Source organism: Capsicum annuum, chromosome 12 (genome assembly GCF_002878395.1).
Source record: "Capsicum annuum cultivar UCD-10X-F1 chromosome 12, UCD10Xv1.1, whole genome shotgun sequence".
Classification (NCBI taxonomy): Eukaryota; Viridiplantae; Streptophyta; class Magnoliopsida; order Solanales; family Solanaceae; genus Capsicum; species Capsicum annuum.
Genome location: NC_061122.1, coordinates 21,558,300 through 21,581,134, shown reverse-complemented (window position 1 = coordinate 21,581,134; position 22,835 = coordinate 21,558,300). Strand labels below are relative to the sequence as shown.

Genomic DNA, 22,835 nt, shown 5'->3' with positions numbered 1-22,835 from the left:
AGAAATTGATAAATAACTTGTTTATGTAGATTAAGCCATGGCTCCTCCATCAACAGTTAAACATCAACAATTGCAAGTAGAACAAAACCTAAACCCATCCACAATAATTCCAGATCTGCCAAACAATTTAGCAGCAATAATACTAATATTCATTCCTTTGTTTTAATCTGCCATGAAACCCATTAACGGAAACAGAAACTCAAACATACACCACACAATGGGGAGCTGGTCGAAAAACACATATACTACACCAATTCTCTCTCATTTTTTTGGATTCACGGAGAACCTCTCACCACCAATACACAAGCAACACATTAGAGAGATCGAGGGAGAGAGATTTAAGAGGGGGAGAAATCGAAGACAAGAAACAAGAGGGGGAGTTGAGAAAACACAGTGAAAGGAGAGTGAGAGGCGGGAACAGGCTGCTCCGGCGAGTTTTCGCAGAAAAACGGCGACACGGTTGTCTGTTTTCCATGATATTCGTCATTGTCGAGTTCGCCTGAGCTCCGGCGTAGCGAAACAGTATCCCCAGCTCTAATCCGAACAAACTCGAACAATTTCAGTCTGATTCCGGCGAAGTCCACCGAAAGATGATTGAAACAGTGACGAAATGTGCGATTTTGGTACAGATTTAGCTCTATTTTGGTGCGATTTGGGTATTGTTGTTTGATGATGTACCGGAGAAGAAAGGGGGTGGGGTGTGGGTATAGGGGTGCGGAGTAGGGATGAGAGGGGAGGGTGGGGGCATTGAAGAAGAAAAGGTTATTATATATATATATATATATATATATATATATATATATATATATATATGCATACATATATATATGTGTGTGTGTGTGTAAAATGAGTGGGATTATATAATTTTTTAAATAATAAACGCGTCTTTTTTTTTTTTAAATATCACATCAGTATTAGAGGTGAAATAAATACACTTTAAAGATGTTAAAGGGATAAATAAATGAAAGCTTAGTTTACATGATAAAGTGAGTTAAGACGATAAGTTCAGGGGAAATCATGTCTTTTCTCTATAGTATTTTATATAGATATGATGGCTTTATTAGTACATCTGAGCATATGTCTTAGTGGAGATAGTAGAGTCAATAGCGATGTCTTATTAGTGCCTCCGAAGAGGCTAGGCTATTTACAGTAGATAGGTTATTCATCATATGGAAGAAAGATTAGTTAGATAAATAATTGATGGTGAGTATACACAGAGTACACACTTTATTTGCAAAGTTAAATGACAAATAACTTACATATGTTAAAAGCTTGACTCTTCTATTATATATATGCAAACAAATATAAAAATATACTTTGAATGTATCATCTTTATAATTTCTAAACCTAATTATAATTTCAAAATTCATTTATTCCAACAATTCATTATTTTTAAAGTAAAAAATCTAAACTCAAGATAGCTTTGCCATATTATATCAAAACCATATCTATAACTCAAAGATCATCCAACTTGGCAAGTCGTTTTCATATATCCTAATTATAAAACTACCCTCATTATTGGAAGGAAAAAAATTATTATTATACAATATAACCTCCAATGTGATTTTGGTACATACAAGAACAATTCTAAAATAATGATCGAACAAGTTGAAAATTTTAAATTTAAATGTTGAAAATAGTAAGCATAATAAAAAGGATCTGTAGTGGGACCCATCTGACGTGGAATCAATAATGCGACAAGTGGGTCCATCATGCTGACGCACACTACCACCTAACGTTGCTATCAGAAGTATCTCAACAAGCATGTATATTCAACTAATAACATAATTTGACTTGGAATTAAAAGTGAGTGATATTTATTATCCGAGCAACTTCGATTCATAAATATCTAAATATAATTATTATGTTCATTTTTATCTCATTAAATAATGATTTAATTATATTTAATTCACTCATAAATATTGAATTAGTTTTTTTTGGGAGGGGTTATTCGGTATTCAATATTCATATTGGAGCTTGACTAATTCGGATTTGAGTCGGGTAGGGCTCCATTTGGGGGAGCGCTCCCAACATAGTTTTCTCCTTGAATTAGTCTTTACCTAATGTATTTTATTTTGTTGTATGTTTAAATATAACTAGTTTAGGTGTATGCGCCTCGCGCGTGTATCTCACTTTATTGAGTTAAAACATTATACTAAATAGAATATTTATTTAAATAATAAAGATGAATACAATAATTAAATTTAACTTCTTTTGGAGAATTTATTTTATTAAACCTAACATTGACAAGAAAATTTCGTAATGATCGGCATTCATCTGCCACTTGTAAACTGCAACAAAATAATAGTACGATGATAGAGATATCAAAACAACATAATTAAATCTAACTTTTACACAAAAATTTTCTCAAAGCCATCTGACACTCATCTACCACTTGTAAACTATAACAAAATAATGCGACAATAGAGATATTAAAATAATACAGCTAAACTTTATCTTTACACCCAAAAAAATCTCAAAACGGAGATATAAAAATAATTCAATTAAACCTAAACTTTACCTTAAAAAATTCCTCAAAGTCGACTGGCATTCATCTACCACCTATAAATTCATCTACCACGTGTAAACTACAACAAAATAATACAATAGTGATCACAAAGCTTCAGTTTTGATGAAAATAATTCTTGTCTGAGCGAAAATTTTAACACTAAAGAATGACTTGAATGAAAATAAAGAAAAAATATATATACACACACGTTGAATTCTATTATGTTAACAAAAATAGTGAAGATGTTGAGGGTTAGAAATTAAGTATCCATCAACCTACACATGCAAGTTAGTCTAGCATCAATCATATTTTTTGATAAGTAAATCAATTTCTCTTAGTTTAACGTGCATCTCAATATTTATAAAAATATTTTCTTAATAGAGTCCTATTTTGTGAATATTTTTCTAATCGATCAGTGCAAAGGAAAATATTAATTGATTCTCCTTTCATATATTTTAGGAGTCTAGTTAATATAATAAAAATAATTAAATAATAAATTGAAGAGAATAGTGAAAAGACAGTTTTGTCTAAAGGAGAGTTTTTAATGAAGAAAAAAAAGTTCAAAACATTTTTTTAAGGGCCTTCACACTTTTAATATATTATAAATTATAGATTATAGATTTAGATTATAGATACAGATTGTAGATATAGATATTTATTTTGAATGTATACGTAAATTTTATTATATGACATTGTTAAATGCTTCATTAGATAATCACCGATTTGTATTATCGTACAGTTAACTTTATTTTTTCTATTTTATTCTCTCTTAGTTTTTAGTAACTCTATTTATTTCTTTATCTTATTTTTCACAGCGGAAAAAGGATAAATATGTCCTCAAATTATAATAAATGATATGTATATATATTCTTTGTTATATTTTGGGTACATATATGTCCTATCGTTAATGAAATGATACGTATATGGCTCTCGCACTAATGGTAGGGGCATATGTGTACCCAAAGTATGACGGGAATATATACGTATCATTTATCATAATTCGGGATATATTTATCCCTTTTTCGTTTTAATTTTTTTGTTTCAGATAATTAATCTAAACCTACCAGCCAACGTAATAAACACAATTGAACCCTTTCAAACCAATTCGATCCGACCTCTATTTTTTGTTCCAGATTCGATACTCCCTCTATTTTTCTCTTAAATGTGAATTCCGATCAAATTGCAGTAATTATTGTTGCTACTAGTTGGTGTTTACTAATTGGAAGGGGTGGAGATTAGGCCGAAGATGGATAGATCTAGAGATGCGGTGATGATTCGCCAGTGGAGTTTTCCAGTTCAATAGAGATGGTGGCTCTGTGGTGTTAACCGGTGATGTATAGTGTTTTTTCGATGAAATTTCATTGAAAATTGAAACGTAAGGGGTTCAATTTATTTAGTGTTGTTTAGGGGTGTTATGGATTAATATTTTTTTAAAAATTTGATAGTAGTGAGTGTTACTGTATTTTGTGTGTATATCGTTATAGGAGTGAAAAAATGCATCTGTTTAATACACGTCTCTTGAATTTTAATTGGGGCCGGGTTGGATGGTGGATTTATTGTGTTAGGTAGTGGGTTTGGTCAATTATCTGGAATAAAAAAATTAAAATAAAAAAGGAACAAATATACCTTCGAACTATGATAAATGGTACGTGTATGCCCTCGTTATATTTTGGGTACACATATGTCATTACCGCTAGTGTGAGAGACATACATACCATTTCATTAATGATAGGGACATATATATACCCAAAATATGATAAAGAGTATATACATATATACATTTATTATAGTTCGAGAATATATTTTTCTCTTTTTTCGTTTTCACAATATCTCCATGTTTTGTTTCATATCATGCTTTTCTTCGACTAAATACACAACCAATAACTTTATGAGAATATTTCATATACACACCCAGTAAACCATGTTCAATTAAATACACCACTCAATAAACTTATGTTTCAATGAAATACACCAATTCCTAATAAAGTATTTTAATTAAACACGTTCGATTCAAAACTGTTTTTCTTTTTTTGTTTGCGTGGTTGTTTATCTATAGGGTAATTTTTTTATTATTTTTTGCTAAAAGTAAAATGACTTTCTGTTAGAGAGAAATCAAGAAAAATTTACAAAATTACGTGTAACAAGGTGTAATATGTCAAAGATTACCGAGTTGATATAAATGAGAATAAATTGCACTCTGTATTGACTAAGTCACTCTTTTGGTCTAGTCAGTAGAATCAGTGAACCACTTGAGTTTGTTAGATGCATAGGGGCCGGGGTTTGTTAGTATCCTCATTAGGTTAACCACATAAAATATATCATTTTCTTTAATTATATACATTTGCCTCAATAAGCTATAAACATACATTTTCTACTTAACGTTGATGAATGTGATTAAAATGTATTATAACATATTTTATATGGTTAAGTTAACTATCTAATATATAAATAAAAATACACCTATTTTTTTTTTTCAAATTTTAAATGAAAATTATTTAACTGAAGCACTTTACTAGAAGTTGAGATGTTTAACATGACTCGATTTGAATTCTAAACGAAATATTTCTCGCAAATTTTATGAACAAACTATATTTATTAAGCCTTGCTTCCTTACCATTTGCCCTTCAAATTATTAATTGTAATTCCGTAACATAGTATACTACAAAATGATAGTATAATTTATTCAAATTTTACATTAACTCAAAAATAACACACGATATGAAATAAAATGCGTCTAAACCAAAACTTATATGAACCCGGTATTTATTACTAATAAGAAATAATAAATTTTAAGCGAAACTAATTTAGGTTCGTAAAAAATAATCTGGACATCATGATTTCAAAAAAAATAAAAATAATACATTATTAATATAATATGTACTTTATCAAATAATACTTTCTCCACCCATAAATACTTATTCCTTTTTGACTTAATACATATGTTAACAAACAATAAATAAAATGATTATTTTATTATATTATATTTTGAATATAATAATTTTTTAAATAGAGAAATAATTTTACCATCACTTTTTGAATATAATAATTTTTTTTATTTTTAAAAATATGTAATAAATAATATATTATAATACAAAGGCTATAAATAGATAAATTATTCATTAAATTTTACAAACCTGACAAATAAACAACAATACAAGCAAAATGTAATTAGTAAATACGTCTATGATCTACCTATATATCTATTTATTTATTTTAGTTTGCCAAGGTATTCTTACAACGTCTGAGACTAATTTAAAGATAGAAACCGCACCAACCTTGTGGTTAGCTATATGTCTACTACCTATATATTCATTCATCATCTCTACTAATTTCACAAGTCACAATCACTTCACCGTTCACCAGAAAACTCTTTCACTTTCTCTCTGCCTCCATTTTTATTCATGGCTATTGCCAACGCTTTCTGCATTTCCCTCCGATCGACGATCTCCGACGCGGCCGATTCCGGCGTCTTCTCTACTCTTCCTCCACAATTCACAGCCTCCAAATTGCAATCCTCCGCCGTCTTACACTCATTTTCCAGTTCCGGCGGCTTCGTTTATCGCCGGAAAACGTAAGCTACAGAAATGGCATTTTCCTTGTATGCGATTAGTTTAAAATTTGTAAGTTTCTCTGTGTGTATTAAGGTAAACTAAAGTTGAAGATTTCGTGTAAAGGTTTGAGCTACATCTTCAAATGATCAAATCGATTTTTTGTGAATTAAACTTATTTAGACACTCTCGTTCGTTATTTTAATGAGTGAAAGGCGAAAAACAGACTTAAAGTATCCGAGATTTCTGAGTTTCATAACCGAACTATCAACTGTGAGGCGGCATCGCCATTTCACGCCGGAGAACATCAGCTAACAAACTCGAATGTTTTCCTTAATTTTTCCTGATATACCATTCATTTTAAACTTTAAAGTGTTCTATGTGTTTATATATGAGTAAGTATAAGGTAAATTAAGTTGAAGATTTTCGTGTAAAGGTTTGATCTATATCTTCTAATTGTGTTTAGCTGAGAAATATATTTTGGTGAATTAGACCTGTTTATAGACTCTCTTTCGTTGTTTCATCGAGGAAGTATTGAAAGTGACACTTTATTTGCATTCCTGATATACGATTCAGTTTGAACTTTAAAGTGTCTCTGTATGTTTATATAAGTATTGAGGTAAACTAAAGTTGGAGATTTCGTGTGAACGTTTGAGCTATATCTTCAAATCAATTTTGGTGATTAAACCTATGTATAGACTCTCTTTGTTATTTTAATGAGTTAAAGGTGAAAAACACACTTAAAGTATCCGAGATTTTTGAGTTTCTTACCCGAACTATCATGTGTGCGAGTTGCTTAGCTGAACTCTCACTAACTAATTAGTGTGCGAGTTTCCTGATATATGATTTAGTTTAAACTTTAAAGTGACTCTGTGTGTTTGTCTATGAGTAGAAAGTGACATAAGTTGAAGATTTCATGTAAAGGTTTGAGCTACATCTTCAAATCAAATTTTGGTGGATTAAACCTATTTATAAACTCTCCGTCATTAGTTAATGAGTGAAAGGTGAAAAACACACTTAAAAGTATTTCAGATTTTTGATTTCATACCCGAACTATCAAGTGTGCGAGTTTCCTAGCTGAACTATCACTGACTATTTGTCAGAACAAACTAAACTATTAAATGTTCATTTCTCCTACCTAAACGTTTAGGTATGAAACTCAAACCATTAATGCTTGTGGCGTGTTTTGTTTAATAGTTGGTGATGGTTTATCTAGGAAGGGTCAACCTAGAATTAAGTGGGGTGGCTTGACGCTAGTCACTGCGCTAGAGATAGGGGAGAAGGTGGCGGGAATGGGGGCGTGGGAGTGTAGGGGGGACGTGGATGGTATGTGGGATAAGGCTGCTAGCTGCATCAAGGAGACGGCTAGAGAGGTGTTGGGTGTTTCGAAGGGTCGGGCAGGCCGACACAAGGGGGAATGGTGGTAGAATGTAGAAGTTAAGAAGAAAGTGGAGACTAAGAAGGGGACATATGTTAAGATGATTGAGAGTAAAGACGAAGAGGAGAAACGGGTGAATAGAGGGAGGCTTACAAAGTGACAAGGAAAGAGGCTAAGTTAGCAGTTATGACTGCTAAGACAACAACGTTTGAGAGATTGTATGCGGGGTTAGAGGAGAAAGGCGGGGAAAAAAGGTTATATAGGCTTGCTAAGGCTAGGGAGAGCAGGGGTCGGGACCTCGATCAAGTGAAGTGCATTAAGGGGGAGAACGGAAGAGTTTTGGTGGAGGATGTTCACATCAAAAAGAGATGGCAGGAGTATTTTCATAGACTTTTAAACGAAGAGGGGGACAGAGGCGTTGTGTTAGGGGAGCTAGAGCGCTCAGAGGAGAGCCGCTCAGAGGAGAGTCGTGACTTCAGTTACTGTAGACGTTTTAACGTTTAGGAGGTCAGAGAGGCTATTCGTAGGATACGGAGGGGTAGGGCGACGGGGCCGGACGAGATTTCGGTGGATTTTTGGAAGTATGCTGGTGGTGTGGGTTTAAGGTGGTTGACTGATTTGTTTAACTTTATTTTTAAGACTGCGAAAATGCCTAAGGCATGGAGATGGAGTACGATGATCCCGTTATTCAAAAACTAGGGCGATGTTCAGAGTTGCAACAACTATAGAGGTATTAAGCTGTTGAGTCACACTATGAAGATTTGGGAGAGGTGGTCGAGCGGAGATTGAGAAGGGTCGTGTCCATTTTGGAGAATCAGTTTGGTTTTATGCCGGGTCGCTCGACGACAGAGGCAATCCGCCTGGTGAGAAGATTGGTAGAGCAGTATAGGGAAAGGAAGAGGGATTTGCTCATGGTGTTCATCGACTTGGAGAAAGCGTATGACAAAGTACCAAGGGAGGTTTTTTGGAGATGCTTGGAGGTGAGAGGTGTTTCGGTGGCGTACATCAGAGCTAATAAGGACATTTACGATGGAGGGAAGACTCGGGTGAGGACGGCGGGAGGTGACTCAGGGCATTTTCCGGTCGAGACAAGATTGCATCAGGGATCGACTCTTAGAACTTTCCTTTTTGCGTTGGTAATGGACGTGTTGACGCGGAGTATTCAAGGTGAGGTGCCTTGGTGTATGTTATTCGCAGATGATGTAGTGCTGATTGATGAGACGCGGGTTGTGTGAATGAAAAACTGGAGGTTTAGAGGCAAACCCTCGAGTCTAAGGGGTTCAGGTTAAGTAGATCCAAGACAGAGTATTTGGAATGCAAGTTTAGTGACGCGAGTCAGGAGGACGAAGTGGTGGTGAGGTTAGATTCACAGGATGTTTGTAAGAGGGACAGTTTTAAGTATCTTGGGTCTATGATTTAGGGGAATGACGAGATTGATGAGGATGTCTCTAGCCGTATTGGAGCAGGGTGGATGAAGTGGAAGCTTGCCTCCGGAGTATTGTGTGATAAGAAGGTTCCTCTTAAGCTTAAAGGCAAATTCTACAGAGTGGCAATTCGGCCGGCCATGCTGTATGGAGCAGAGTGTTGGTCAGTCAATTAGTTTCACATCCAAAGATTGAAGGTGGCGGAAATGAGAATGTTGTGTTAAATGTGTGGACTTACTAGAGGGGATAAAGTTAGGAATGAGACGATCCGAGAGAAGGTGGGAGTGGCTTCGGTGGAGGATAAGATGCGAGAAGGAAGGTTGAGATGGTTTGGGCATGTGATGAGGAGGGGGAGGGGCACTGATGCCCCAGTTCGGAGGTGTGAGAGGCTAGCTTTGGATGGCTTTAGGAGTAGAGGTAGGCCGAAGAAGTACTGGAGGGAGGTGATTAGACATGACATGGAGCAGCTGCAGCTTACTGAGGACATGACCCTAGACAGGAAGGTGTGGAGGTCGCGAATTAGGGTAGAAGGTTAGGGTGAGTGTGTGGATTGTGGCAAGGTGTTAGGAGATCGATTGGGTAGCCGAGCAGTAATCCTAGGCCCGTGTCCTTGAGTAGGGGCCTTTAGCCAGGTGAGTTTGGGTGGGTGGGTGAGTGTATGTTACTAGGACTGTGTCCTTGAGGGGAGCCTCTGGTTTGTGAATGTAGGTTTCTACTAGGTGGTGTCCTAGTGCTTATTTCTTATTTCGAATTGCTCATACTTCTTTTTTCGTATTTCTCTGATAATTATCTTTATTATGTCTTGTTTCTGTATGCCAGCTTTTCCTATTACATGTTTCTTTACGATCTTGGTGTACTATTCTCCAGGTTGAGCCGGGGCTCTATCGAAAAGCCGGGGCTCTATCGAAAACAACCTCTCTATTTCTTCGGATGTAGTGGTATGGACTGCGTACATCTTACCCTCCCCAGACCTCACTTTGTGGGAATACACTGGGCCTGTTGTTGTTGATGGTTTATCTAGGAAACTTATGAAACTAAAAAAACTGGGATACTTTAGGTGTGATTTTTACCATTAACTCTTTTTTACTCGACGAAGTACTGAAATTGCCACATGATTTGGTTTCTAATGAATTTTGCGACTCTTTAGTTATTGGTTCTAGAGACTAGTGTCACGTGAGTGATTTTTTTCCCTCTATTTGATTAGTAGAACCGTGGAAGTGAATGATTTTCAGTTATTTAAGTATGATTGAAGGTTCAAAAACACACCTAAAGTATCCCAATTTTTTGAGGTGTGTGAGTTAAGCTGAAGTATCTCGAATTATTTATCAAGCACACCTCAACTATTAATAATTCACCTCCTACTGGTACTATCACCAACTATTTATAAAAGAAACACCTCTACTACTAATTGCTCACTTATCTACCTGAAATATCACCGCTGATCAGGTAGGAAAAGTGAACAATTGGTAGTTGAGGTGTGTTTGAATCTTCGATAAATAATTGGTGATAGTTTAGATAGGAAACTCAACCAACACACTTAATAGTTCAAGTATGAAATTCACAAAACTAGGATACTTTAGGTGTGTTTTGATCATTAACTCTTTTAAGTAATTATATATACATCCAATCGCCGGGATTTTAAGGTTGTGGGTGCCCCTTAGCAACCAATCACAAAAATATAAGTGCACAAATTTAACACTTTTCATAAAAAGGGCAATCATGTTTGAATGCGATAGCGACATAACATAATAAATAACAATAAATATTATCTTGGATAAAGGGAAAAGGATTTTTTTGTTTTTTAGGAAAAGTTATCAAAAGCGCAGTGAGTGAAAAGAGAGAAATGAACAATCAGCATTGCAAGAAAAAAAATAAAAGAAAGTGCAAATGAATGATAAATAAGTAGAGAAGAGTTGTTTTTTTATGTGCTGAGCGGGAATCGAACTCTGGCATAAAACAGAGACAATCACACAACCTTGAGCACCCGCATCTGACCACTGCACCAACCGAACTATTTATTAACAGGCTGCTCACTGTTTTATACTTATACCATTCTTGTTGATGTATATTAACATAAATACATATAGTTCGATACCGTTTTAAATAGGTGCTCAAGCACCCGGAAGAGTCTATGTAGGTCCGCCTATGTATACACCTGATTGGTGATCTGACAAATTTTAGCTGCTTTGCAGGTATACTGTTTCATGCACTCTTGATGGTGTTGATAGTTTGCCACCGGCATTGGTGAGTTTTAATTATATCTCTTTTAATAGATAGTTTACTTTAGATATTCGTACCATGTGTTAAAAGTGATTGCTTGAACGGCTCAATCTTACCTATAAAAAATATGTGATTCCTTTTTTTCGCATCTTTTCTCATTTGAATAGCAGTTTTGCGCATTTTTTTCTATTCTCACATGATGTAATTTAATTAATTTTATCTTTGAATTTGACTTTTCCCTTTACTGGTTTTCATAGAATGTTGTTCAAATAGTTGAAGTACTTTCTGTCACATGGATCATCTTGGGAGCTCTTAAAGCAATCCGAAATTCATCATAGTCTCCAAGGATCTAACGAATTTAGGAATTTTAGTACTTTACTTAACTGCATGTGGTTAAGGATTTTAAGTAATAAATCAAATGAAACGTGTCCATATCTTCTATTTATCTCATAAATCGTATTTTGAGTTTTGAGATACTCGAAAAAATGAAAAAAATAAACATGGTTGATGCATTTCCAGTGAGATGATTCATTCAGAGAAAGAGGGAAGCATTTTGTTTGGTGGTAGTTGTTTGGCATTCACTTGCATTTGCTAAAATGCACTGCCTTCTGAAGCTGCAACTTGGCAGCTGAAGATAAGTAACCGCCATTTAACAAGCAAACTGCTGCTCTTTATCAGGGGGGCGGGTGGAAAAAAATGAATGCTCAGTTAAATACCATAATGGCTGATGGAGCACGGAAGAAGTGTAGAAACTAGAGCAAACCATTCTTCTATAATAGATTAAAAAGAAATTAAACTACAAGTTTTAACCTGACAATGGCTTTGACTTTTTTTTGTTTCTCTGTATACCAGCACCACAATTTTGTAATTTCCTGTAAACCTGCAGCAAATGTTAGTAACTTCACCATTTGCTGGAAATATAATCCCATTACGGGGTGTGAAATCATTTAGAAATGGTAACATTATTTTTCTTATTGTATAAATTCTTTAAAAAGAATTGGAAAAATTAATTGCTCTTTATAATCTTACTGAATATTCATAATCTTGAATTCGGGGAGAAAAAGAAAAGCAGAGATATGAAAATCTCCTTTATCTCCAATCATTAGCATCTATATTTTGTACTTTTCTGAGATTTTGCCAGATTATGATAGTAATTAAATATTTTCCTTTCAGAAAGATGAGCAGGAATCTGCTTCTGTCCCTTTGCCAGTTGTTCAGATAATTCAGGATACTGAATGCGATGCAACGGCTGTGGAAATTAGCTTTGGTGATCGGCTAGGTCTTCTCATTGACACGGTGAATTCTTTGAACCACCATTCCTAGCCTGTGCATGCCAATGTGCACATGCATGTTCTTGTTTGCTTTCATATAAATGGAATTTTCTGAAGGTTCTTCTCCTTGCTGTTTTAGCCATTTCTGCTTGTAAAATTTGTTGTGTGTTGGATCCTGTTGGAGTCCCACGCTCCAGATGGTCCAGCCCTGGGCGTGCGGGGGGTGATGGAGTCCCACATCGGTGGGTTAAAGGATCCTTGGTCTCCTTATGTGGTCTTGGGTAATCCTCCCCTCATAAGCTAGCTTTTGAGGTTGAGTTAGGCCCAAGGTCCATTTCTCTGATACCATGTGAGAAATAATGGAGAAAAATATTATTGAATGGTGTTGTATTTTTCACACAACCCACAAAATAAAGAATGACCCAAATCAGTCTCCGAAATTGACGACGGTGACTGAAGTTTTTTTTTTTTTGTTCTTTTCTGAAGTTTCTCAGCAAAGCTTTGATACCATGTGAGAAATATAAGAGAAAAATATTATTGAATTGTTGTAACTACATTATTACATTGAGGCCCTATTTATAGACTATACATTCCAATCCTTTTCCTAATAGGACACTACATTATAATCCTTTTCCAAGTAGGATTTTATATGTTATTCCTATTCCTACTCATATTCTAACACTCCCCCTCAAACTGGTGCATAGAAGACATATGTACCAAGCTTGTTATGGATGTAATTAATATGAGAATCGGTGAGGAACTTGGTGAAGATATCTGCAAGAAAACTGATAAGGACTGCTTTGAACGTCTGGAGACCTCAATTGAAACGGAACAAACTGAAAAAGTGCTCCGAAAAGTAGTAAATATTGCCGTAAAGTCGATGTGTCGTTGGAAAATTGGCGAAAACTAGTATAAAATATATGGGTCATCTCGAAATCAAGAGACGAGTAGATCTTGAACATGAAAGTCACCGAAAACTTAGCCGAAACATGCTTACACACCGGATTATTAGATTTGATGGCTGAAAAATGACTACAATCTAAGGAAAAAAAAAGTATGTGGGTAGGGTCGGAATGATACACGACCCTACTGAAAAAGAGAAATATGTGTAGGGTCGGAATGATGGCACGACCCTATTGAGAAATAAAAATTATATGAGTAGGGTCGGAATGACGGCACGATCCTACTGGAAAAGAGAAATTATATGGGCAGGGTCGGAATGATGGCACGATCCTACTGAAAAAGATCTGAGGAGTCACCGAAAAGACGTACGGAACTATGTAAATTAAATCTGAGGAGTCACCAGAAAGATGCATGGTGCTAGACAACTCAGATATGAGACAGTAGTCCAGAAAGATGCACGGTGCTACGCAAATCAGGTATGAGAAAAAGTACGATGCTAAGAAAAGTAGATATGAAAAAGTAGTCACCGGACAGATGCATGGTGCTACACAAAGATATGAGAAAATAATCACTAGAAAGATACACAGTGAGTCAGTGACCTAACTTTTGCTATCATAATTATTGGCCAGACGGGCGGCATATATGGATTATAGCCGCCCGCCGGCAGCGGAAACTCTTTGATTCTTTACCAAGATCATGGAAGCTTTGATACCATGATAAAGAAATGGACCTTGGGCCTAACTCAACCTCAAAAGCTAGCTCATGAGGGGAGGATCATCCAAGACCATATAAGGAGACCAAGGACCCTTTAACCCACCGATGTGGGACTCCAACACCCCTCCGCACGCCCAGGGCTGGACATCTGGAGCTGGACAATATAAGACGGTGGGCCCAACATCGGAAATAATGAATTGGGTGGGTCTGGCTTTGATACCATGATAAAGAAATGGACCTTGGGCCTAACTCAACCTCAAAAGCTAGCTCATGAGGGGAGGATTACCCAAGACCATATAAGGAGACCAGGGACCCTTTAACCCACCGATGTGGGACTCCAACAGATCCCATATTCATCCTGTTAAGAATACTCTGTGAGAGGGAGAGAAAGATCATTTTCTGTTTTTGCCACTGAGATAAGCACTTGAATGGACCTACATCATCACTATATATATTTTTTAAAAACAATTTTGATTAGTCACTCCCCCCTTTTGGTTTCTGATTTCTGTTGTGTCCTGCCTATATCAGTTTTTAGCAGATAGAAGTTTATCACAATTGTTAATACTTGCCTTGTGCATTTTATACACGAGGGAAGATTAAATATTTACATGAGACTTGTCTGCTTGCTTCACTATTGGTAAACCCATTAGCTTCTTGGACAATCTCCTTTTTCCAGGGTCTAGTGTTTTTTGTTTTTTCTGTCTTGACTTCTTCTTCCAAGTATACTTAGCGAATTAGTTGATCTTGTATGTCGTACAGATGAAGGCACTCAAAGACTTGGGCTTGGATGTTGTGAAAGGAACTGTTACGACCCAGGATGCAGTGAAAAAGACAAAGATTCTTATTACACGATTGTAAGTGTGTAGATTAACTCTTACTCCATTATATACATGCATTGGGATGCTAATACATGGAAATAGATCTTCTGAATATTTTTAGTTGTTTATGATTTATATTCTTTTGTTCATATTATTTATAAGAGAAGATGGTTGGTAATCATTTACGCTATTTGTCTTTGTTTCACAAGTTCGCAAATTTTGAGCATTAATCAGTATGGTCTGCAATGAAAGTTATCTGATGGAAGGCATTTACATATTTCTATTGATTTATTGATGCTGAATCTTCTCTATAGTATGTTGAGAAATATATGGGAATTGTTGAAGATAATGCAAGTCAAAATTATCCGAATTAGATTAATGATGTTGGATTGTGTTGCATATTTTCAAGGTTGCATAGTTGAAACCTAATGGTAGATGGAGCAGGGGGGTGGAGGTATGTCTGTGAAATGATTTATCCTGTAGCATGTATGTCTCGTTATGAAATGATACAGAAATGGAGAATGTCCAGTAGATGCTGTGACGACTACCTGTAATTTTACTCCAAATATGTTCATCTTCATATCTATTTTCTATGAGAAAGACCTCAGGTGTTACTCCATATCTTCCTGCTATCTCCAGTTATATCCCTCCATGTCTGTCTTTTGGCATATGCCATTATATTTTTAGCTTAGATGACATTGATTACTGCTTTCCAGGGATACAGGGCGCAAAGTTGAAGATCCGGATTTATTGGAGAACATTCGTTTGACCATAATCAACAACCTTATGAAGTATCATCCAGTATGTTTCCTGAACTTCCCTTATATAATATCTAGAAACCTCTAGAACGTGCACATGCCATTCTGATTTATCTATCTATCCTGTGATAAAGTAATTGTTTATGTTTTCATATTCCTTAGTGTTTTATTGCAACCTTTAAAATCTTTTATGTTTATCAGGAGTCCAGCGAACGGCTTGCTATGGGAGAGGCTTTTGGAATAAAAGCACCAGAAAAGAAGGTGAAACATTCTGATAATTTAGTTGTTTCCGCTCTTCTTCCCTGGGCCTCTATGAATACAACAATTATGCCTCAATCCTAAGCTAGTAGGGTCAGATAGATGAAGTTTGTTTGGACTTATTTTGACATTAACATGCTTACAAAATTTCAAGTATTTTACAGCTATTGTTGATATAGATTTTTCTGATATTATCAAATTGTTAGTTAATGAACCACTGCTGCTGCTACTATAACTATAATTATTATTATTATTGTTATTTATTTGGTGGGGGCGGTAACCATTTAAATAAACAATTTTGCCACTTCTTGTGCCCCTACAAATGCATGTGCTCTGCTTTTGGTTCTATGGTTTGGATGAATGAAGGAGATGGTACTTCATCATTCTCATTATCTTCTAGAGTTCATGATAGCTGTTGTTTCCTTTTTGAAGTCGAAGAGAAATAAACAATTTTTCGCTTCCATATGCCCCTTCAAGTGCATGTGTTCTACTTTTTGGTTCAATGGTTTGGATGAATGAAGGAGATTTCATCATTCTCACTATCTTCAAGACTTAATGAGAACTGTCCTTCCCGTTTTGAAATGAAATAATTATTTTGCACTTGAAGAGGGTGTGCATATCGATAAGCTTTTGGCTGTTGACAAAATTTAAATTGTGTGTCAATAGAAGTAGATATTGGGAGAAATGGATGCGAAGGCAACGGGCAATGTGAAGGTTGTGAAAATATTTTTGTGCTGTCTTGGGAACACTTCAGCACTTCAGTTTTTTCTTATCCATCTGTTGGTTTTAGCTCTTGGTTCTATTAGGTGGCTTCTCATAGAAATCTGGTCACACTATACCAGTAGTGTTATCATTTCACTGTGAGTTCTAAAATCTGCTTGCATATTCTTTGGGGGAAAGCTATGACTACATATTGGTACTCTACCTTCCGTACAATTTGCTTGTCGTCCTTGTGATATCTTTATAATTGACAGTACGTAAATAGCGGGCATATGTTATAATTATAACTTCCTTTCGGGGAATACGCTGCTCCCTCACCTATGCTTTCTTTTGTTTTGTTCTGCTCTGGGTGGAAATTAATGACATCGAACACTTACTATTTTTCCTTCACCACAACTGGATTTTGTTGCCCTTGGTAATTTCTCCTCAACCTTTTCGAGAGTGCCTAATACACTTGTGCTTTGCTCCATGGCAGCCGGATGTTGATGTTGCGACTCATATACATGTTAAGGATGATGGACCTAAGAGGAGGTAGCATCTTATGGCAGCTGTTTTCATATGGCACACCGTTACCACCTTCTCATTTAGTTTAATGTTGATGAGCAATTGAAACCGGTGATTCAACACGTACTGACATGCCTGTTGTGGTTCTTTCAGTATGCTGTATGTTGAAACAGCTGATCGATCTGGTTTGCTGATGGAAATTGTCAAAATAATGGCTGATATTAACATTCATGTTGAATCCGCAGAGATTGATACAGAAGTAAGCTTCTTTTGTTCACTTATCGTGCAGACGTGTATCTTACATTCCCTATCCAAAAGAAGTAGCGCATCTTACATTCTTCCATTGTTATTTTTTCTCTTTAATTTGCCCTGAACTTCACTTTGGAAACTGCATAGGGTCTAATTGCGAAGGACAAGTTCTATGTCAGTTACGGAGGGGCAGCATTAACTAAATCTCTGTCTCAGGTAACATATAGTTGTGAAGCAGTTCCTACAGTCTTAGCAGTGTTTCTTCGTTGGGGTATCTTTTCATGGTTTCTAACTAAGACCTTTCGTAAAGCAGTGTAACTTTAACAACAACATACCCAGTGTAATTCTACATGTGGGGTCTGGGGAGAATAGAGTGTAAGCAGACCACGCCTATGTAGACAGGCTATTTACGAAAGACCCAATAATAAGGGAAACATTCTTAAGCATACGTAGAAAAGGAACAGTAATCGTAACAAAATAAAACCATTATTGAAGCACAATAAACATGTTGTAGCTGAAATTGAGGGACCCGAAACTACAAGAATGGTGTTAATACCACTGGTATGCAGGGAGAAACCTATCTCATTGGATAACGAGACACCGCTCAACTACCTACTAACCTACTACTCTAATCCACGATCTCCATAACTTCCCATTTGAAGTCGTGTCCTCATGTCCTCAGTAAGTTGGAGATGTGCCATGCTTTGTCTAATCACCTCTCCTCAATGCTTTTTCGGCCTCTCCCGAAACTCACCACAGTCAACCTCTCACCACCTCCTCAATGGGGCATTTGCATCTCTTTTCACATGTCCAAACCATCTCAACCTCGCCTCCCTCATTTTGGCTGCCACAGAAGCCTCCACCACCATCCCAAATATCTTCATTCTTAATCTTGTCTCTTCTAGTATGCCCGCACATCTACCCCAGCATCCTTATTTCCTCTACTCCCATCACGTGAGTTCTAACTGGCCAACACTTGGCCTCATTCAACATAGTCGGACTAACCATTTAGAGGTCGTTTGGTAGAGTGTATAAAAATTATGTTGAAAAAGGTGTATTAGTAATGCTTGTTAATAATGCTGGTATTGATTATGCAGGCATTATTTTTTATATAACGTTTGGTTTAATGTATTAAAATTAATATATATATTTACATAATTTTTATAAAAAGATGTTTTTTTTATCAAAATACCTTACTTGTACACTCTCTTTTCGACGGGTAGAAGGAAATACATCCAACATTAGCAAGTTGCACCAAGAGTACCCCGAAGGAGATACTTTTTGTCTCAGCTAAAATTGTTGTAGCCATTTTTTTCTGGTTTAATTTTTGTTTCCTTCTAATCTGAAAATGGACAACTCTTTTTGTTTTTTGCCTGTTGTAGACAGTAGACTATATCATAGAAAGGAATGAATTGGGGAAATATAATATGGCAAAGACTTCTCTTTTCCATTGCAAAGTACAATAAGAGAGAGGTCAACTTTTTAAAAATGGTGGGAAGGAACTGGAAATATGATTATGGTGGGAAAAAGAAGTGGGAAAATATTTTGAGGGGTAATAATGTTATTTAACAAGTTAATGCATGTGTTCAGAGTCATTGTATTGCTAATACATAGAAAATGGTGCGTATTACTAACACACCTCAATACATAATAGAGTGTATAACTAATGCAAGCATTAGTTATACATATGCTAAAAAATGTACCAAACAAGGTACTAACAATACACATTAATTAATGCATGCATTAGTTTTTCCAGTACACTCTACCAAACAATCCCTTAATGTAAAAAAATTACTTTTATACTTTGGTGGTACATTCTTGTAACACAAGACTTCTGAGGCACCTTGCACCAATACAATGTGTGTCATCATCATCAATCTCCCCATTTCCTTGAATAAAGACCCAAAATATGTATGTCAAGTGGTAAGTGATCAATGATGTAAACATGGGGAACTGTATGGTGAATTGATGTAACTAAACAAAAATGCTATCAGTGTTAACTAGGATAGCAGCAAGTAAAACCTGGAGATTACACTGAGGAGTTAAAAGGCTTTAACCTTTTCATTGATTGTGCTTAACAATTTCTCCGAGTCTCTTCCTCATCGTAGCGTTGTCCTCTTTTTGCTATCTCTTAAGTCCATCTTTGAACTTGCAGGTGCTTGTGAACTGCCTGCGCTACCACCTTAGGAGGCCTGAAACAGATGAAGAAAGTTATTAGCTACCGAGCATCCTCGTATGTACACTTATATGTATAACCTTGTCTACCAATCAATGCAAGGGCTTGAGTCATCTCAGTTGTCATGTAACATATTATGTGCGTTTTCTGATCGAGTCATAATAAACTGAACTGACAGGACTACCAATGTCATGTAGAATGTGTACAATTTCTTCCGATTGTACTATTGAATGTAAAAATACTGTAGCAAAATCAGAATGCATGACAGTTGAATTTTGTTGCCAATAAGAGTGAGCAGTGGAAACAACAGGTGATTTCTTTACCTTCTTGTTATTGCTGCCGGTGAAGGATGAAGGCTCGAGTGTGCTAAATATAGGAGTAACAAATGAGAAAGAACAATATGATTACTTTCAGCATGGACTAGTCTAATGAAGCCCTTTCGCCAGATAAAATGGTATTGGAACTCACTGTTGCTGTCAAACTACTTGTCTTCAAGCTTCCCAGGAAATTTCACGGGGCTATTTTGACATGGTGATTTAACTTGTATCCAACAACACCCACACACATACCAGTATGTTTCCATGAAGTGGGGTTTGAGGAGGGTAAAATGTACGCAGTTCATACCACTACCTTAAATGAAGTAGATAGACTATTTTCAATAGATCCCTGGCTCAAGACAGATAACAATATAACAAGCAAAACACACATAAAACCAAGCAACAACAACGGATATCACACCACTAGATAGTAAAGGATGATAACGGAAACAAGACGCGCACAAGGTAATTTTATAAATATCTATGCCAAAACCATAGATATCACGAATATACTACAAACAAGAGACTACAAGAAACTACAGGCACATGCAAGCAAAACACTCTTCCCTACTACCACAGGCGTATTCCTATACACCAACTTCCTACTGATCCTCATCTTTCACACCTTCATTTAACTTGTATCTTTTTTTCAAATTTTTTTGCACATATACCTACTGCAGACATGTCGTGTATGAAGTCATATTAGTTGAAGCTCAAGCAAAAATGGTCGAACTTATTCATACACATGACTGAAGTTCAAGCAGAAATGACTGAAATCAGGCGAAAACAACATAATTTAACGTAGCTGAAATTCATGTAAAAATGACATGTGTACATGAGCTTCAGTTTTATGAAATTTCAGATACAGTGCCTGAATATGCCCCTAATGTTACACTTTACTCACTGCCCAGTCGAAACTTCACAGTGACGTCTAGTCTCACTAGCCTCGTGCACGAGCAGTGGCTGTCATTATCATGACATTATTTTGCTTGCAACTACCTGTGCCTGAAAAGCCACTTTATGTGGCAGGTTTACAAGAATATTGTCATATTTTCATTTTGTGGGTAACAGTAAAGAATATGAGAATTGAAGGGGAATTGAACATGTGCGGAGCTGTGGAATTGAAGGGGAGAAACTTGTTTTCTACCTCTTTACATTTTTTTATTTTTTTTTCGTTTTATGACGTTTTGACAAGAGATGTTCATTTTTACACATAAGAGGCCTTTATTTTTATATATAATAGATCTGAAAAGGTGATTTTCTACTATTCATTTTTTGTAAGAGGATAAGAGATCTCATTTCCTCGGAATTTGAAGCCACGGCCACCCATATCTAGCATGATAAATTCAATCGTTATTGTGAAGTTTAGTAAGTAAGAATCAACATTTTCGTACAGGGTGACCTCGACTCAGAATTAGTTTTAGTTAGAATTTTCTTTTATCCTACTTTGGATGGTCGTAAGCTATTTATATGGTCTTGTTACTTTAGATCGAATGTTTCTTTGTAACTTAACACACATATTCAAAGAAAGTCTTACAACGTAAACCCACCATATAATACTTTCATCTGATTAATGCAGTAAATCAAAATAATGACTCGTAACAAATCAAAGTTTAGTATCCTATTCACTACCATGAAACCTGATGGAGAAAAAAGAAAGTCATAAGTGACTAGCTAGGTGGAAGGAGTTTACGTCGGGAGTGGTGGAATTGTATCCAGCTAGACCATTATAGAGTTGTTAGTACTGATGATCATCCAGTCAACCACCAAAAATTTATAAATAATTTTATTGGTCCCCTTAAATATACTTGTTAAAAGGAGCACAAGAACGTTGTCCTCATGCCCAAGTTGTTAGGATTTGTCCCAACTTTTATTTTATTAAAACTTTTTTAATAGAAGGAAGGACAAAAATATTTGTCACAATTGATTTTCTTTCAAAAGAAAAACTCATTCTTGGAGAAAAAACTTAAAGAACTTTTGCAAAATTGAGGATCCTTCCCATAAGAAAAACACTAGCATCCGGAACGAACATAAGCGCTAAAGTGCAACTTTTTGACGGAGAGATGTCAAGGTGGCTATGCCACTAGTGAAGTCTTGCTATTTCGATCCCTGACACAAGTTTGGGCTAGTATTACTCCATCATGTAGCATTATAAGAAAAAGAATGTCCATCATCTAGCATTATCAATTGTTATCATTTTCTTTTGCCTTTTGGGAGTGGGTGACTTGTGAAAATATGGCTACATTATACTCACTTGTCTTTTAATTTAAGAATAAAATAGTACTCCTAATTCCTTTTCCTTTCATGGGGACCTTATTTTAAAATCATCACCTTTTGCCATTATCTTGCAACAATATCAGAAGCATGACAAATCACTGTCTTGATGCAGCCATTTTGTGACTATAACTAATCCTCCATATCTTAGTTCACAAGCAAAGTCTTGCTTATGAAGTACAACACTGTCCTGAATAATTGCTCTCTCCGTTTCAATTAGTTTGACCTATTTTGACTTGACACGAAGTATAAGAAAGTAAAGAAGACTTTGAATCTTGTGGTTTTAAATTAAAGATATGTCGAATGTACCAAAATGTCTTTAATCTTGCAGTCTCAAACATGTCATGTGAAAGATTGAAATTAAAAAGTTGCTAAAAAACATCTAGTACCCCTGAACTATGATCAAATTTGCTACGACACACTCCAACTTCACGAGGGTCCTATTACCCCTTGAACTAACTTTTAGCATATTTTTGTCAACCTTTTTAGCCGTCGTGACACCTTTTGTCATCCTTTTTACCTGAAGTGGCACCTTTAATGTGGACCCCGTTTTATATAATAAATGTGCCACGTCAGCACAAAAGGGTGATAAAAATACGCTAAAGTTGAGTTCAGGGGTAATAGAACCCTGTGAAGTTGAACGTGTCGTAGCAACTTTGGTCATAGTTCGAGGGTATATTGGATGCTTATCTCAAAAGAAAATAATATTTTTTTTGAAACAGACTAGCCAAACAAATTAAAATGGAAGGAGTATTGCTCCTATAAAAAGAAAACTTTTCTCAGTTAAAAATTCC

General features: G+C 35.9%; 1 protein-coding gene across 2 annotated transcripts; it reads left to right on the top strand.

Annotated features, from left to right (window-relative positions):
• Positions 1-5,702: 5,702 nt before the first annotated feature.
• On the top strand, positions 5,703-19,757 carry LOC107850908 (ACT domain-containing protein ACR12). Of its 2 annotated transcripts, XM_016695722.2 has the most exons (10): positions 5,703-6,080; positions 11,052-11,103; positions 12,253-12,375; positions 14,727-14,821; positions 15,502-15,586; positions 15,745-15,804; positions 16,997-17,052; positions 17,179-17,284; positions 17,422-17,490; positions 19,430-19,757. In XM_016695722.2, the coding sequence occupies exons 1-10, from the start codon at positions 5,911-5,913 to the stop codon at positions 19,490-19,492; spliced, it is 879 nt and encodes a 292-aa protein (XP_016551208.1). In that variant the 5' UTR covers positions 5,703-5,910; the 3' UTR covers positions 19,493-19,757. The 2 variants fall into 2 exon arrangements, with proteins under 2 accessions (XP_016551208.1, XP_016551209.1); XM_016695723.2 differs by lacking the exon at positions 12,253-12,375 and having other exon boundaries at positions 5,733-6,080.
• The last annotated feature ends 3,078 nt before the right edge of the window (positions 19,758-22,835 follow it).

What these genes read in the sequence shown, in the direction of transcription:
- LOC107850908 (XM_016695722.2), top strand. Translation starts at nt 5,911, where the DNA reads ATGGCTATTGCCAACGCTTTCTGCATTTCCCTCCGATCGACGATCTCC. An exon ending in ACCTTATGAAGTATCATCCA is followed by an intron (nt 15,587 to 15,744) that starts GTATGTTTCCTG and finishes TATGTTTATCAG; the next exon opens with GAGTCCAGCGAACGGCTTGC. An exon ending in TAAAAGCACCAGAAAAGAAG is followed by an intron (nt 15,805 to 16,996) that starts GTGAAACATTCT and finishes GCTCCATGGCAG; the next exon opens with CCGGATGTTGATGTTGCGAC.